At 41.0% G+C, this 16,986-nt stretch overlaps 1 protein-coding gene across 2 annotated transcripts in view; it reads left to right on the top strand.

Moving 5' to 3' along the window:
* Positions 1-16,986, top strand: part of SLC9A9 (solute carrier family 9 member A9) — a 187,193-nt gene that overhangs the window by 73,320 nt on the left and 96,887 nt on the right. For both annotated transcript variants that reach the window (XM_033069112.2, XM_033069113.2), the window contains 2 exons: positions 6,464-6,602; positions 7,420-7,525. In XM_033069112.2, the coding sequence (XP_032925003.1) occupies positions 6,464-6,602; positions 7,420-7,525 (245 nt within the window). The remainder of the gene's footprint in view (positions 1-6,463; positions 6,603-7,419; positions 7,526-16,986) is intronic.

The following is a 16,986-nucleotide window of genomic DNA, read 5'->3' as shown; positions in this document are numbered from 1 at the left end:
CTGAAGCCACTAAAAGCTCCCTAACTGGGAGGACAGACTTCAAGCTGCTCTAGATACACACAGGCCTTTCCTCTTCATGCAAGGTTTAAAAAGAATTAAACAGTGAGTTGGATTACAGTTCTGATATCCAAATGAGAAAGGATCATATGTACAGGCACAGAAATATGTAAATTATGTGCCTTTTGATATGATCAGGTCATAAGGACAGTCAGAGGGATAACACAGAATGCAGCACATGCTGTCACAGGCAACTCACTATCAGCCATCTGGTTTGTGCTGATGTGCTTCATTCCTCTGGAAGATATGGGACAGGAAGGAGTTGTCACCGTGACTGTGATATTTCCACATAGATTTATGAAAATTAGGTATTTAGAAGCAATAGCAGTCATTTGAGAATGAAATATTCCTTATGCCAAGCCTCAGAGATACGTGAACAAATTTTACTGTTAAAGCCTTAGGGGTTTTTTACACAGATTTTAAGCCCATGTTGCTGTTCATCAGGATTTCTTTCTGTCAAAGATAAAAACAGGTTAGAACAAGGTAATGAGAAGCTAAGATACTTGTACAGATGACAGTGCACACCATTTCTCAGATGCACTAAGGCAGAGAAGCTCCACACCAGATCAGAGAGGATGTTAGACTTCAAATTGCTCTGCCTGCAGGTCCATTAGGTCCTTAATCAATGTCCAAACTATCATCTCACATCTCCATTCTGTGAGTCAGTGACTGCAGTCTGTAGTGAGCAGGTTCTGAGCAGGGTCAGAGGGATGCAGGGTGTCCAGCACCTCTGCCAGCAGGGGCTCCAAAGTTTTCCTGGGCTCTAGGGAAGCTGAGCTCAGCCCCATCCAGGTGGGTGAGATACAGGTCCTCTTATGGCACCTTTTATGGAATTTTAGGGCAAGAACAGGATCACCAGGATAGATGTTTTCCAAGATTCCCTGAGGAGGTAGAGCAGACTTCCTAAGGATAATGGGCTGGGACACAGAAGGAGGAGGGAGAATGACAGATTTTCTGCAGTCCCTGGTGTTTGGGGGTAGATGACAACTAAGATCTGCATTAGGGAAAGTCTACCTGGAACAACACAAACTATTTGCTGTTTTCTCTGATAAGCTGCTGCTGCTGTGTGTCAGCTCAGGCTTGGACACAGAAGAAAACTGAAAATAGTTACCACTGTAAAAGCAATAAAAGTTCATATACAACAACAGTAAGTGCTAGCTTGGTTTAAGGTAATCAAGATAAAATGTCCTCTAGTATTTTAGAAATTCTGGAAAAGCCTACAAAGGAACAAAGTAAGGTCAGAAAACAGAGGAAGAAAATAAACCATGACACAGAGAAAAAGAAACAGAGTGTAAGTCCAGATAGAAAATAGTTTCTAAAAACAACTGCTAGACCTTTTTCTAGAATTAAAAACAATACTAGTAGCAGTGATGAAACCAGTCTATAAGTGGAATAAAAACCATGATCTGCTGTATTGCCAAGGAGAATAAAATTTTGGGTATCCATAATGAAGATTCAAATGCTGGCCACGTGGGCAGTAATTCAGCTACTAGGGTTTTTTATTTTTCTCCTTTTTTTAGCTATTATATGAAGATCTATAGAAACAGGAAGATTAATATCTATATTTTGCCAAGTCTCTGTTTCAGGAACCTTAAATATCTATAAATTTGCAAATACTGTCAGGAATAAATTCCATGGAGACAGATTCATTTATATAGAGACATGTACAAAAGACTCCTCTGTGTTCTTTTAATGTACTGATCACAGTTTTAACACATCTGAAAATATGTTTGTTTGTTGTTTGAGATTTTTATCTAGAAGATCTCCACATATTTGTTTCAAAACTGTTAAAACTGGCTGTCTCTGCTAGTCCTTAACCCTCCTGCTCTGATGTGTCTCTGCTTTGCCTTAACTGCCTACAACCCTTCTCTGCTTCATACCTGCTTTTGTTGGCTTGGCACAGCCACATCCCAGATTTCCCCAATTGTTTTTATCTTTATAGCTCATTTGTTTGCTCTTCCTGTGTGGAGATCTTTTGTGAGGAAGCCTAAGCAGTCTGTACCAATGTGCCAAGAGAAGGTGTGGGTGTCTGGTGCTCTGCATGGGCTTTCACATCTGGCTTCTAGTTCTAACACATATTGGGGGTAAATTACAGCTCTGACATTCTGGCTTTCTTCCAAAACTTTTAGGAAAACTATATAGCCAAAAAGTTGTGTGGGAACAGAAACTGTTTGATTCAATCCACTTCTCTGAAAGATCCAAGTTTTCTAACGTGCTGTAGTGACCTGCCTTTGCATAATTATAATCTCAGCAAAAATAACCTTCTTTCCCTCTTAAAAACAACCTTGAACTCTGGAATACTTTTTTCTGGCCTGTTTTATTTTTCTTAATTAGCAGCTGATGAAATCACCATGTAGTTCTATAATTATTTATCTCCTGAGGGAGATCCCACTTTATTCAATGAAGGTATTTTAGGGAACATCTGACCTCCCTGTATTTTCAGGTACTTTTTTCTTTTCTTCACATTGTTCCTGATTCTCTTCTGTGCAGTATTACATGACACATGATGAAGTGGCAAGGAGGAAGAAGGGCACTTGGCCAAAGGAAACCCTTTGGCTTTGCAGTAGAAAGAAATGTTCCTCTCCAAAGCTGTTTATTTTCATGTTGGTCAAATAGACAGGAGAAAGACAGGAATAAACCAGTTTACTGGTTATTTCTAATAACTGATTCTACATAATGCCATTAGAAATTTTCTGCTGTTTACAGATTTTCCTTCTGATACTTGAGTCTATTTTCTTCAGCAAAATGCATTTTTCTAAAATGTACCTGATACAGGTGTTGTTTCACTTTGGCTTCTATCGAAACAAAGAATCTTTATGCTGTTCTGCTAGTTAAAGCTGATTAGTATCTATTTGATGCTGCCACATTATCTCTCTGCACATCAGGTTTGGACAGAAACAAAAGTAGGATACAGGATTTAACCTTAGCAACAGATTTTTTTCCTCAAAAAGCTTGCATGAATTATGGGAAAATCTTTGCTGCAATGCTAAGTTCTTTCTATTTTATTTCTTTTTTCCAAGGAAAATGCATTGACCTCTACTCACAGGCTGGAAAAACTAACAGGAAGAAAAAGACCTTATGAATAAATTAGATTTTGCTTAAGAATAACTGAAGATGTAAAAAGCAATCAATTAAGATGTATCTGGAAACATGACTGGATACTTTCTATTGCAAAAGCCCTTCTGTCATGCAGACCGTTAGTATTAGATCCCTATAAAGTGTGCAGAATGAAAGTGTGATGCTGAGTTTTCATCCTAAGGTGATCTCAACAGATGAGGGGAGGGAAGTGGAATGCTTCAGTGAATGTGTCAGTGGTAGAACTGACCCAGGCTGTTAATCCTTCTATCTGCTCCAAGAAAAACTACCACCCTAACTTGCAATATATTGCATAAATAAATATTGCCTACATTTCCTTTTTTGAAAGCTGTGAGAGCACTTGAGCCTGTCCAAGTGCTGGCTTGTCCTGGCTCAAGGAAGCACAGAAGAACTGGAAATAGAAAGAGATCTGTTAAATAGATTTCTAACATAGAAAGTGCTGGCTAATCCTTATAAGAGCCAGCCAGGAAGGGAAGTGTTATTCCTGACTCCAAGCAGAAGGAGAGGCACAGGTTACCCAGCTCACACACAGACAGGTAGAAGGGACTGGGACAGGTGTCTGTGAGATCCACATATGGAGCATTCAGTGAGGAGCCAACAAAAATCTCTCATTCCTATCCCCGCACTCTTTTTCATTATGGGTGGCAGATAAAGCAGGTCTTTGCCATCAAATCTGTTCATTTATTAACCTCTGAAAGCAGTTTTCTACTGCATTTACTTTGAGGACTCCCTTAATCCACCTCTGAAACAAATTTACAGAAATAAACCTTTTTTTTTTCTTTCCTTAAACTCATTCAGCGTTTAGAAAGCCTCCAAAACCTAAAAACAGTTTGAAATTTAGTATCAAACTCTCCCTCACTGCTTATTAATGAACTGCAATCAAGCCCTTTGTGCAGAGAGCACAGAGAGCAGATAGCAGAGAGGGCAAGTCGTGCCAGCAGGGCTCCTGAATTGCTCTCCAAGGAAAAGCAAGAAGAGTAGAGGCACTGTAATTTTAATTATGGTTTTCTCCAGTGTTAAACTTTGCAATTTTGTTTTTAGGTCAAATAATTGGTTTGGCAGGAAGTAGTGGCATAAACAAGATAAAATCCCGTTCTGTTAAATTGCAGCTTATATAGAAAAACTGTCAGGTAAATTACTGTGTATTTTGGATGCTTGAAAGGATTAAAAGTTAGTGCTAAGAAGAAACATCTCCAGAAAAATAAATAGCTCTAGTAGAGAATAATGCAAAATGAAAAATAGAAGTAGATATTCTTTGAGCTGCAGGGAAACAGGAGTTCTGGAAAGATTTAGAGCAGAAACCACAGTAGCATAATGAGCATATGTCATGTTATGGTGCTTTTAAAAAATCATGGGGGGCACAATGAGTAGAAAAATTTTTCAGTGAGAATGAGTCACTTCATATTTGTTCCTGAAATAACTACATTAAGAATAGGATGCTTTCTTCTAGTTTTCTTCATACCTGAAACCTGGTAAATTGGAGGGCAAACTGCAACCCTAACCAGCCTTAATAAAGCCAACTTTTCTTGCCCTAAGATTAATATACTTAATAAAAAGCCATTTACTGACTATGGCTCACATTTGACTAATGAATTTTCACTCCATGTCAAGACCTTTTTTGTTACTGAGCATCCCTGTCATGGTCAGAGCTCATCACTCTAATAGAACCATTTTCCTTGATTTTAGGACCTCTCTGAATTCACCACTCAATTCAGGCCACAGCACCAGTGGCACAAAAGATCATTTCCTGATTTATAATTCACTAACCAAGACAGGCCAGCAGCTGCATTCTCTGTGTACTTGGCTGGGACAGACATCAAAGAACCAAGTGGCTGTCAAGACACACCTACAAGTTTTTAGGCAAGGAAAACAAAGAAATGCCCTAGTATAAGAAAGCCACAGTTGAAAAAGGATGGAAAATTTAGATAGCAGCATGTTGCTGAGTACCAGTTCCTCTGCTGCCAGTTTTGTGTACTTTTATCAATAACACCTTCCACTAGAAATCCTCTCACTGATTTTGTGGTGCTGCTAATCAGCATAACTGGAGATAACAGATTTCAGTGCTTAGTTACTTTTGTTGTAGTACATGAGCATTCACCCCTCATATTTGTGGTGCTCCACCATATGCCTTGAGAATCCTTGTGCCATTTTTGCAAACTGAAAGCATGGCAACTGTTTTCACATCATGTTATTTCAGTGCAATTATTTAGAAAATCCTTTCTACAGAACTTCAGACTCTAAGCCTTATTTCCAAATGAAAACCATCAGACTGCAAGGATCACATTTTTAATATCCAAAAGCTTAAAATAGTCACAACTTTTTAAAAATGCTAAAATGTTAATTCTTAAAATACCAATCATTTCCCGCAATCCAAGGCCCATTCTGGAATCCAATGCCAAGCTCAGCACATATTCTTTGACAAGGATCATAAAAGTACTCAAAACAGTACTCAAAGCAACAGAACACAAAGATCTAAAATATTGCTTAATTAGCTGGGGAGGCTTAGAGCTGCTTTGTATCTGTTCAATATAACATTTCAACAAGAAAAAGGACACACATACATGGAGTTACTGGTGGCAAATAACTCTGAGATGCACAAAGCATTACTTAGTGCACAGCCCCTTTGCTTTGGGGGCACCCTTTCCCATTCCAAAATACTTGTGGTGGCTGCACTCTGGGCTGGGAAACAGGAGATGACCTCAGACAACTGCAGCACTTTCTTTCTGTGGGACAACATTCATTCTGTCCACAAGGTTTGCTATTGCTGAGCTCTTGCTACAGCTCCAGCCCTGGTTATGAAGGGCTACACCAAGAAGGAAAATACTTGGTGGTTTGTGACAAAATTGCTGCTGCATGTGTGGTACCTGCTGTGCTTTGTGTCACCCATTTGAACCTCAGCCACAAAGCTGCACTCTTTATCAAGGATATTTGTGAATATGTAACTGCTCTGAGGACATATGGCCAATAAATAATTCAAAGTTATCTATCTTCCCTGCAGTTTTCTTATCCACCTACCACCTTTTAATGTTTTGTTGGCCTGGAAACAATATTGTTTATGGCACTTCTGGTATAAAAGTGTTGCTGACTGGCAGTAGACTATTTCCAGGGTGATACCTGGAAAACAAATTGTTTCTCCCCAGTCTCCATCTGCTTTGCTCTCATCTGCTATTAGCCCAGAAAAGTTTTGTTGTGCATTTCGAGTGCCTAAAACTGTTCATTTTCAATTAGTAATTCCAAAATGGTTACAATGTGATTGAATCTATTATTCCTTTTTCTCTCCTTTTCCCCCACCCCTTTGTTTTCTTTTCAGCTCTATATCCATTTACAGCCCTAAGGAGAATCCTAACACTTTCGATGCTGCTGCTTTCTTCCAGTCAGTGGGAAATTTTCTGGGGATCTTTGCTGGATCATTTGCCATGGGATCCTCTTATGCTGTTGTCACAGCTTTAATATCCTTTACGATTTGTTTTCAGGGAGAAAATCTATAAATGTTGGGGGGAAATGCAATATCTGATAGTGACCATCTTTAGTCTGAGCCTGAAGCTTTTCACTCTAGGCTCAAGTGTTTGAAAACAAAGAGACAAATCATAAATTGACAAGAAATGTCATTTGTCAGAATCTACAAATTTCTTTTTACATTTACCATTACCATGACTCTGGCCTTTATCATCCTACTTGTGAATAATTACATTTTAAGGAAATTGGTTTGAAGTATTTTGAGGCTCAAACATGAACTTATTAAGAACAGCAACTTATTTATGAACTCCAGGCTAGCAGCAATTATACAAAAGTACAAGGGAGCACTACACCGTGTCAGTGTGACCAACAAGCCCATCAGTTTAACTAAGCTAGAAATGAAAGGTCTGTCTGCTGCCCTGCATTTTTTCTTGTGTTTTACAGTTCATATAAAATGCTGTGGTAGAAAGATCAATGATTTTGATCTTTCTTGTATTCACACAAATATAAACAAATACCACTTTGTTTATAAAACCAGAAAAAATTACTTCCTTTTCCTTTTTTTCTGGGAAAAAGAATATCAAATGTAACTAACTAGGTATTAATTCAAATTTCACAAAAGTACTTTAAAATCTGTTCTGGATTTTCCTCTCTGAGATAAGTTAGAAGCTGTGCAGGTTTTCCAAAATTCAACATGTGTAGATGAGTATGGTGGGGGAGCTTGCTTTCTTTCATCCTTTCTCAGACTGAGGGTAATTTTAGTTTACAAAACAGTTGGGTTTTCATTTTTCCTTAGTAATCTTTTAGCACTTGACAAAATTTACAAAGCTGTGTGAGTTTCCTATGTTGGAGACAGGTCTGTTTTTCCTCCTATCCTGGAGTGCCTTCTTATCAGCAGAAGCTGCTGGGCTTACAGGTAAGTGCTGCATTTAATTAAATAAAAGCAATTTTATAATATGCTTCTATTGTCGGTAAAATGCATGGTTTATTTTAGGCATGACATCATACATAAAGCTTCTAAAAGCCTCTTGCTACACTGAAGATTGTTTCATCTTTAAGAACTATTCTGTAGTGACATTGCTCTTCCAAAGACATAATAGATCAGGCTCAAGTCCTCAGTCTTTCTTCCCTGCATTATCCCATCCCTATTAGTCCCTCTATTAATCCCCCTATTTTCTGGCCAGCTGTGGGACCAAAGATAACAGTAAGTACAAGGAAGGAAATAGGCAGTGCCTTGTGATAACCAGACTGTGCTCCTCTGCACACACTGCACATCCTGGGCCTGTCTTGCTTTCCTCAATTTTCAATAATTGAGACCAATTATCAATAGTAAACCAAGAACAGGGCCAAGGGCCAGTGGGTTGCATCCACCTTTGTATTTAGGAAAAAAAAGTCATCTTGTTCAGTCCGCTTGCATGAACATCTTTGGCACAGCCATGTCCCAGTGACAGTGGAAAGATGTGTGATCCAATTGTCTTTTCAATAATGCCAGGAAAGAAATTGTACAATCACAGTCAATTATGTACCCAGGGCCTCCATTAAAGTGTACACAGAAGTTTAGGCAAAATTTGTAAATAGATATAGTTTACCTCCACAGTAATCTATTGTCTGTTGTATTCAAAAGTACAAAGTTTCTATGACCTTGATTGTTTTAATGCTCTTGAGGTTGTCACCCCTGAAGTCCAGTGCTCTAATTAATGCCAGGGAAAATCAGGAGAAGAAAAATGCTTAATGGAGTGGTAATGCAGCCGTGCTGGTTTGTTTGCAAAATTTTTCCAAGCCTTTGGAAGGCAACAGTTACATTTTTACTGAGTTCCTTGGAGCCAGCATGTTTCTTTTTTAATATCAGCCACACATCAAACTATTTCTGAATGGGTGTTAGTATCTGCATCTTTGCCTCGCTAATTACACAACTTTGGATCCTGTTTACTGCCAAATTCTTCAGGCCAATGAATAAAAACAGTGGTACATGAACTGAACAAAAGGGTGGTATTTCATTACATTAAGAAAATCAGATACCAGGGGAATGAAAGTCCATTTGGTCTCTTAGCAGCTCTGCACTGTTTGGGAAGGGTAGCGTTAATTTTTCTCGCACTAGCTGATGTGGTGCTGGGAACAGCAATGGTAATTCAGGGATATTTCAGGTGTCCCTGAGAAGCACTCATACAGAAACAAGGGATTTTCTGCTGCTCACCCCACCAGCAGAGGGGCTGAGGGTGCAGGAGGAGCTGTGAGGGGACACAGCCAGGACAGCTGACCCCAGGTGTCCCGTTCCAGGCAGCAGAAGCTGGAGGAAGGTTTCTCACTCTTCCCCTTGACATTCTCTCCCCCATCCCGCCGGGGAGGAGGGAGAGAGGAGTGAGCAGCTGTGGGAGTCTGAGCTGCTGCCTGGACTTAGACTCTACAAGCTCTTAAAAATGTGGCACGAATAGCTCAGAAAAATGGGAGCACAGGAGGATGATTGCTGATCCCTGATTTCCTCATCCAGTGACTTCCAAGTAAGGGTGTTTTCAAATGCATTCCTCACAGAGCACAAGGATGCTATGTTTCAGCAACTGAACAATTGATTATATATTACACACAAAAAGTAATTTGTAAAGGAAACACTAATATCTTTCAGAGCCTCAGGTCCTGCACCAAAGGTAATTTCCATTTCTCAGGCATAGGAACAGACTGTATGTCCAGACAAAAATAATTGGCATATGTCTTTTTTGCATGCTGCAGACATGATGATGGACAGCAGAGTCTCTCCTGGTAGTTACCCTGAAGAGTGTTTCACTGCTGTCTTCTGCTGTAATATATAAAATATCTAAAATAAAAGACTTAATTATTGAACACCACAGATGGTGGTGGTAGCCATGGTAAGGAATTTTAAATGGGCAGAGACAGAGAGTGGAACCAATGTAAAGTTTCCATTTAAGGAAAAAAATAGAAAATTGTTGGGAAATTTAACTAATTCTTATCAAAAAGGAACTGATGAAGGAAAGGTAATTACTTCACCAACACATACTTTGCAATAAAAAGTATCAGGCATTTTTAGGCATCTGTCACTAGCATTTTTTCATGGGTTCTGAGTTTGACAAAGGAATTGTTTAATTACCCTGTTGTGAGAAGACAAAGTTTAATGTTGAAACTTTCATCAGTTAAATCTTTGTCACTTGACTTCTGTAAAAGGGTTTTGTTCAGAAGCTATTATTACAGAAAAAAATCATGGAGCCTTTCTTGTGGCTTCAGAAGTTCAAAGCTGTGTTTTATAAATGCATTTACTTTATTAGTCCTGTGCTGACATTACCCTTTAGTTGTCTGACTTAACCAGTTTTGATGTTGCTTTTGTCTTCTCTCAGTTTCCTCTGAAATACTTTGAACTCCCCTCCTTTCAAAGTATTATTTTAAACTCCAGCAGCAGCAGAAATACTCTGTTGGTTAAGGAATTTTCACCAGACTTTGGTTTAGCTCTGATTTCTCGTACCCATGCTAAGGAAATCTGTGCAAAATGCAGTTGGGAGCAGTCCCCACAGGTGGGCACACACAAAGCACCTGTTGCAGAAGGCAGAGAGAGCCCAGGAAAAACTCAGTTATGCTTCAGGACACACTCAGCTCTTAATCCTCACTCTATCATTTCTAGTCTTTTGCAGCTTTCTTGCTTTGCCCTTTGTCTGTCTCAGCCCATGCAGGTTTTGGTTTTACAGTCACCTGTGGCTGTCCTTAAAAGCAGCTGTGAGAATCCAGCAATGGCACAGCTGCACCACTGCTCTCAATGGAACACACTCCTAGGGGTGACTTGCTTCAAAAATTAACTTGTCCCATCAGACATCTATGCCTATATTCATCTTCATTTTCCTTGGATATTGTGTTTTCTCTGCTCATTCCTTCTAAATGAACTTCAAAGGATTAACGCTAGACTAGTACTTCCCTGTAGCTATTAAATAATGTAATTGAAAAATAATTTTATTCTTATAATGCTTTCTGCAGCAGTCCTTCAATCATTCTGAGCTTTTTGAAGTGTAATATTGAAGTATTTCATAATTTAGAAATAATGGGCTATATGGTTTTTTAGTGGGTAAAGTAGGTGGTAGGGCTCGCTTGTTTAGCTTGCAGATTTCTAAAATAAAATTTAAATGGAGAGCAGTACAAGTCAATATTTCAGAAAATATTTCATTCCTCTTCCTCAAGATATCCCATGATGTATAACACACAATATATGGGCCTGACCATGGCTGAAAAATGGATGTGATTGAACCAGCAAATCAAAATAAAAATCTGGGATGACTACACAATTATTGTTATACTGGGAACTGGAAATTATAAATTAATGTTATGGTTATTAATCTTATAGCTATATCATCAAGCTGTGACATATGCATGATAAATTGATTCTTATACAGTAGAATCTAATTTGTGCATTTTCTCATTTGCCCTGGAGTATATCATTTCTGACTGCTGAGCAAAGCTGTAATAACAGAATACTAGAGGAAGGTCAGTGTTAATAGAGTTGTTTTCATTTGCAAACTTCATTACATAGTACTTACTAGTAGGCTACGAAAAAAATCATAAATTATTTAAATTAAACACTTGTTGAAATAAATGAGGAAAGTACCTCTTGCATTTATTAATTGTTTGTTATCTTGTTTTATAATTGATAAAATTTTCTAAATTTTAAATGATCACTCAGTCTGAAAAGGGTTCCATTATGTGTATGGGCATTTAATGGTCACCTCAGTTAGAACTTCTCTGTCTACAGCTGTTTGAAGTGACCAGATGCTCAAAAGAGATTAATTTACCTGCAGAAATACACTCAAGCATATGTATGGGAATTGACTTGTATGTATGTGTTCATTTGATGCATACTTCAAAGTCACAGTGACTCAGTGTAAAGGCATCAAAATTGCAGCCAAGCTCCTCTGATTTTTACACTCTAAAGACCTGCATTATAAAGACAAAAAAAACAATAGACCTTGAAGGGAAAAAATTGTTGGAGAGTGTCTTTTTTGTTCCTTTACTGGTTTTCAGAGCCCTTTGATTTCTGATCATTATAAAGCAAAAAAGCTTGTGATAATAAATTACTGCTGCTTCCTCACCTTCAGCAATTCTTTTCTGAACATTTTGTGATGTTTCTGCCTTTGTGACACCTGTCTTCTTATTCAGGGGTTCATAGGAGAGCAGAGTCTACCTAGCAGGAAAGCTTTTTCCTCTTTTCCTCCAAAAATAAATAAGCAGCATATTATGAATGAGGTACCCAGGATGAGTCCAAAGATCTGGTCTCTCACTGGGGCAATTTTGTGCTACCTTTATATTTAGGGCATAGCAAGAGTGAATGTCACCAGCTCCCATTTGCTTTAACACTGCTGAAAAAGTGCATTTATCCTCATGCTGTTCACTTCTCCTATCTGTTTGCTGTGATTTGTCTAGAATCTGTCATCTACCTCATTGCTTTTTTAAAATGCTGTGACCAGCTCTTGTGACACTCTCAGAAGGGATCCACAAAAACATTTCTGTCTGCAGTTCTGAGCACTGTGAGCCCAGAGCAGTTTGGTGCCTGATGGGCTTTATTTCACTCAGCTGACATTATTCCATACAAGGAAGATATTCTGGGTTTCAATTCCAAGCTGTGTGGTTTTCTTTATTCATTAGTAATGTGCCATGCTGTGCCATGCAGAGTAGGCAGAGTCCTGTCAGTAAGGAGGGAGAAGGGATGCTTTGGCTTCCAAGTCAAAAGGAGAGAGACCACAACTCTTGTAAGCTCTAGTCCTGCCACTCCCAGGAGCCCAGGATGAAACCTAAGCCTAATTAGGAAAACAACAGGTAGGAAGATGGCATTTGCCCTGCTGTGCTGACAGATGACAGCTGAGCTGATCTGCTGCAAATCCATTACCGGAGTCAGGACTTGGCTCTGGCTCATTTAGGCCTGCTGTAGGTACAGCTTTGTAAGACAGTAGAAAAAATGAGAAATGTGTGTGTTTTCGGAGAAAAGTACATATTCTAGCAAGGCATTAAGCTGAGATCAAGGATCAGTTGCATGAAATGTGGACAGTGGAGTCTTATTGCTGGTGCAGAGGTTCAGGATAAACAGGGTAAGCACTCAGAGCACGTCAAGAATAAAAGCTGTTATATGTCACCATAGGAGTTCCAATGTAAATTGAGTCCAGCAATTTGTTTGGGGTTACAAAAGTACAACACTGAAGCCCAAGTCTCACTTGAAGCAGCCAGGTGCAGTACCAATGAACAGTCCTCAGACAAGGGCCTAAAAAATCCCTCAGCTCCATCTTTTGTTGCTTTCTGTCACTTCAACATAAAATAGATAAAAGCCCCATGAACAAAGCACGAGCTTGGTTCTGCACTGGTGCAGGTGTGGTGTAAGGAGCCTTAAATCATTTCTGTAGTACCAAGAAAATGATTAGCCACACTTCTCACCCCCAGTGAAAGCAGCCTGGCCTGGGGTGCTGCTGCCCCTGGGGACATTGCCTGGTGAGTGCAGCAATTCCAGGCAGACACAGCCTCACTCCCTGCCTCTTACACATCCAGTCTGCAGCCCAAGAGCTGCTGGGGGGACTCTGACATAAATATGGCTCCAAAGTAAACGTTACTTGATTTAAATAATTTCTCTTTTACCCAATCCTCATTGTTCCATTTTCCAATCATTTCACCTCCTTTGATGAAAGACCAGTTCCTGCTGCTTTACTGTGAGATTTCAGTATGTTATGCAGCTTTAGAGAGGTATTCCAGAAGCTCTGGAAACCTTCAAAGTTGGGGTGAAAACTGGTCAGTTTGTTTACAGATCTTCTGAAATGAAGCTATACTTTTTATCTATTCCTTTGGTCCCAACAACCATTTCAACTACATGTACAGTAAATTCACGAATACAAGCCGCACTGAGTATAAGCCGCATCTCTGGGTCTTGGCAAACATTTCGGGTTTTGTCCATAGATAAGCCGCACCCGAATATAAGCCGCTTTGTCGTTCGCAGTGAGGACCTGCGTGCAATTAGTAACAGAACCGCGGGAGGGCGGGGTTTACTGGCTGAGCTAAGGCTGTGCAGGCTCGGCCCGCTAGGGGCCGCTGACAGGGCCAGATGGCCCAGCCCGGTGCTGCCGCTCGGGGCCGGCCGGCGCTGCCACTGGGCTCGGTCACCCCGGGTCGGCGCTGCCCTGCGGTGGCAGGCAAGGACGGAGCTTCCCCCGCTCCTACGGCAGCGGCGGCGGGCGGGGACGGAGCTTTCCCGCGCCCGTGGCGCCGGCGGCGGGCAGGGACGGAGTTTCCCCGCTCCTGCCGCGGCGGCGGCGGGCGGGGACAAAGCACCCCGTCGGCTCCCCGAGCCACGGCAGTGGCAGCGCGGGGCTCCCGTCGGCTCCCCGGGCCACAGCAATGGCTTCCGCGGGGCTCCCGTTGGCTCCCCGAGCCACAGCAATGGCGGCGCGCGCTTCCCCCCCCCTCCCCGGGCCGCGGTAGGGGCGGCCCGGGTCCCCCCTCTCCTCGCCGGGCCCCCCCCCCCGTCTCTCCCCTGGGCTGTGGCAGAGGAGGAAAGAGAGCTCTCCCGCCTCTCTCCCCGCCCCCCGTGCTGCCTGCAGGCAGCCAGGCTCCACCCGCAGTGCAACAAAGTAGCGATTTGTAACAATCGCAAAATGCCGACTTTGCAGCTGCTCGGCTCAGCACTCTGGCAGGCACTTCTGAGGTTGTATTAGCCGCTCCTGATTATTAGCCGCATTTCCGGTTTAGGAGCAAAATCTTAGTCAAATTGGTGCGGCTTGTATTCGTGAAATTACTGTATTTGTAAAAACTAATGTAAGAATAAGTTCTGCAGCTGTATTAACAGCTAACAAGCTGTCTCAATTTCTCAGTTACAAAGAAATCAAATAAAATGGTAGGGCTTTATTTCTAATAAAATCTCTTCAAAGAGGTTGATCTGTAGCTGAAATTTTACCAATGATATAAGCATTTTTCTGTGAAGTGTCTCATCTTTTATATTAAGAGAAAAATTTCAGTAATCTGTTAATAAACACAAGGAGCTGTATTGCACTTAACAACTTACCACCTATTTCAGCTCAAAACATTCCCTGCTTACTTTCAGTTAGCATTTTGTTCTCCAATTGTAGTAGTCTCTCAGTGATTGCTAATTTTGCCACTTAAGAAAGCAATGAGTGAGTGAGCTGTCTACAACAGCCTGAAATTGAGGCCAAGTGAAAGGGCCACCTGGCTGTCTCTGCCTTCCTGCATCTAATGGACACCTCCAGTTTGCAGCTCCAGTATTGCCATATTTGCTCTTACCCATTTCTCTGTGAAAGCAAGCCCACAAAAACCACCTCATCCTGTGCCATACTCTGTTCATACAGTATTTTGCTACCCAGCTAACCTCAAAAATCCAGCTTTAATAGTGCTACAAAGAAATCCAGATTTCTTTTTCCTTGTAACTAAAAAGTTCTGTGTTTGCCTCTTTGGGTACTTCTCTTTCCTTTTCACTTAACATGTAATTGGTCATTACTCTTAAGTAATCATTTTTTATGGATATTCATTACAAGCTATTTTGTCCAAGCCTTTTAACAAACTATTCATTGTGAGAGTCCTGGCTGGTACATATTAAGGTTTCAATTGTAGCAATTGAAATATTCCACTGCATTCCCCCAGTCTTCCCTGGAAACAGGGTATCTGGTTTCCACACTTGCATAATTGCATGGTTCAGTTCATTTATTCTTATTGCAAAATCAGATTTAAGCTATTTTATTCTTCATGACACTCTCTCAGTCTTCTCACTACCCATAATTAACAGTTTCTTTGCAGTCAAAACCAGTTTATAATCACAGCTGAATTTAATAGTCAATTTTAAAAATGCAAGACTTGACATCCTGATGATTAATAGAGAAGAAACTGCATCAGAAACTCTTATCTCCATTTCAGTTACTGAGCCTGGAGCTAGTGATACTTAGCAACATTCTGTTTGGCTGTATTTTTAACTGAAATGTCATTGTTTGAACACTCCAGTGCATATTATTAATGCCTTGAGAATTTTTAAACTCTCCAGATCAGTTCTGCACAATCAAATACAGTTACTGAGAAAAAATAATTGGACACATTTATGAGAGCAATTAGACCTCACAAAAATATAAACTTGCTGGAATGTATTTAAGCAGTGACAATCTCACCACAGCCTGTATTATTTACAATGAAGAAAAGTCTTAGTGTAGCTAAAAAACAAAAATATCAGAATAGCCTTAAGAAAATGAATATAAAAAACAAAGACACTCTAAAAGGCAGCTGATACTTGTTCAGTTTGTTCCTATCCATTCTTCCTGGGGCTCTGAAGCCTGGCCTGCTCCCATTAATGCTTTGGAAGTGCAGATGGTTTGTGTTGGGTTTGCTGTGCTAAAGGTGCAGGTTCTGCCCTTGCTGAGCCCGTTCTTGCTGGCCCCATAAAGCCAGGAGAATCCCTGTCCTGGAGGAGATGGAGGGAGCTTTATCCAGGCTCCAGCCCAGCACTGCAGGAGCACAGATTCTTTGCACCATTCCACCTCGTGCTCTTTGCTTCCAGTGGAACTGGTTTATATGTTTCAGTTCATGCTTGTTTAACCCCATAAATGCTTAGAAAGCTGTAGCACAATCACATCACAAGGATGAGTAGTGCCTAAACCTGAACAGCAAGCATCTTTCTGCCTGCTTTGTTGCCTCAGACTCATCAGTATAATGTCAGTACATGTGAGCAGCCTGTGAGCTGAAAATTCCCCAGCAATGTGCAGAGCAGCCCATGAGGAAGCAGCACTGAAGGGCTAATGAGGACACCCTGCACGGGAGGCAGTGAGAAGGGCTGAGAGGCACAAGGACTAAGGCACTGAGGGGTGGGTGGTGGGAAGTGGTGTGGATGGGAGCCCCAGAGATGGCAGGCACACAGCACTCCCACTGCTGGCTGTGCCCAGCCCATCCATGTGTGCAGGGATTCAGGGAATGGTGAGCACAGTGGACACGAGAAAGCCCTGAGCTGTTGTGTAAATAATTATCTAGGTAGACATGCCCCAAGTTTAAGAAAAAAACAGAGCTTTCTTCTTCTGTGGGCATTTGCACATAGCCATGTTGGACACTATTTTTCATTTTCTGTCTTCTCCCTGTGTGCCTTCCTCCTGCATTATCTGTGTCCAGACCTCACAATTTTGTCAGCTACTTTAACTACAACACTGCGTTACACTGATGTTACTCTGTGATTCCAGTGAGTTAGGACCAGGGCTCAGGAAGTATTGAAAAATATCCCTATAAAACAAATTTGCTATTATTGTTCCTGACAATCCCGCTTCCCTGCCCCTCCAGACCTTCCACAGGCTGGGACTGTAACTGTGCCACGTGTCTACAGCCACTGACCTGCCTGTTCTGGGCAGCACAGCTCAAACCTGCCAGGGT

This window comes from Catharus ustulatus, chromosome 10 (assembly GCF_009819885.2).
Source record: "Catharus ustulatus isolate bCatUst1 chromosome 10, bCatUst1.pri.v2, whole genome shotgun sequence".
Taxonomy (NCBI): domain Eukaryota; kingdom Metazoa; phylum Chordata; class Aves; order Passeriformes; family Turdidae; genus Catharus; species Catharus ustulatus.
The sequence above is the reverse complement of the archived record's forward strand: the minus strand, read 5'-3'. Positions and strand labels throughout refer to the sequence as shown.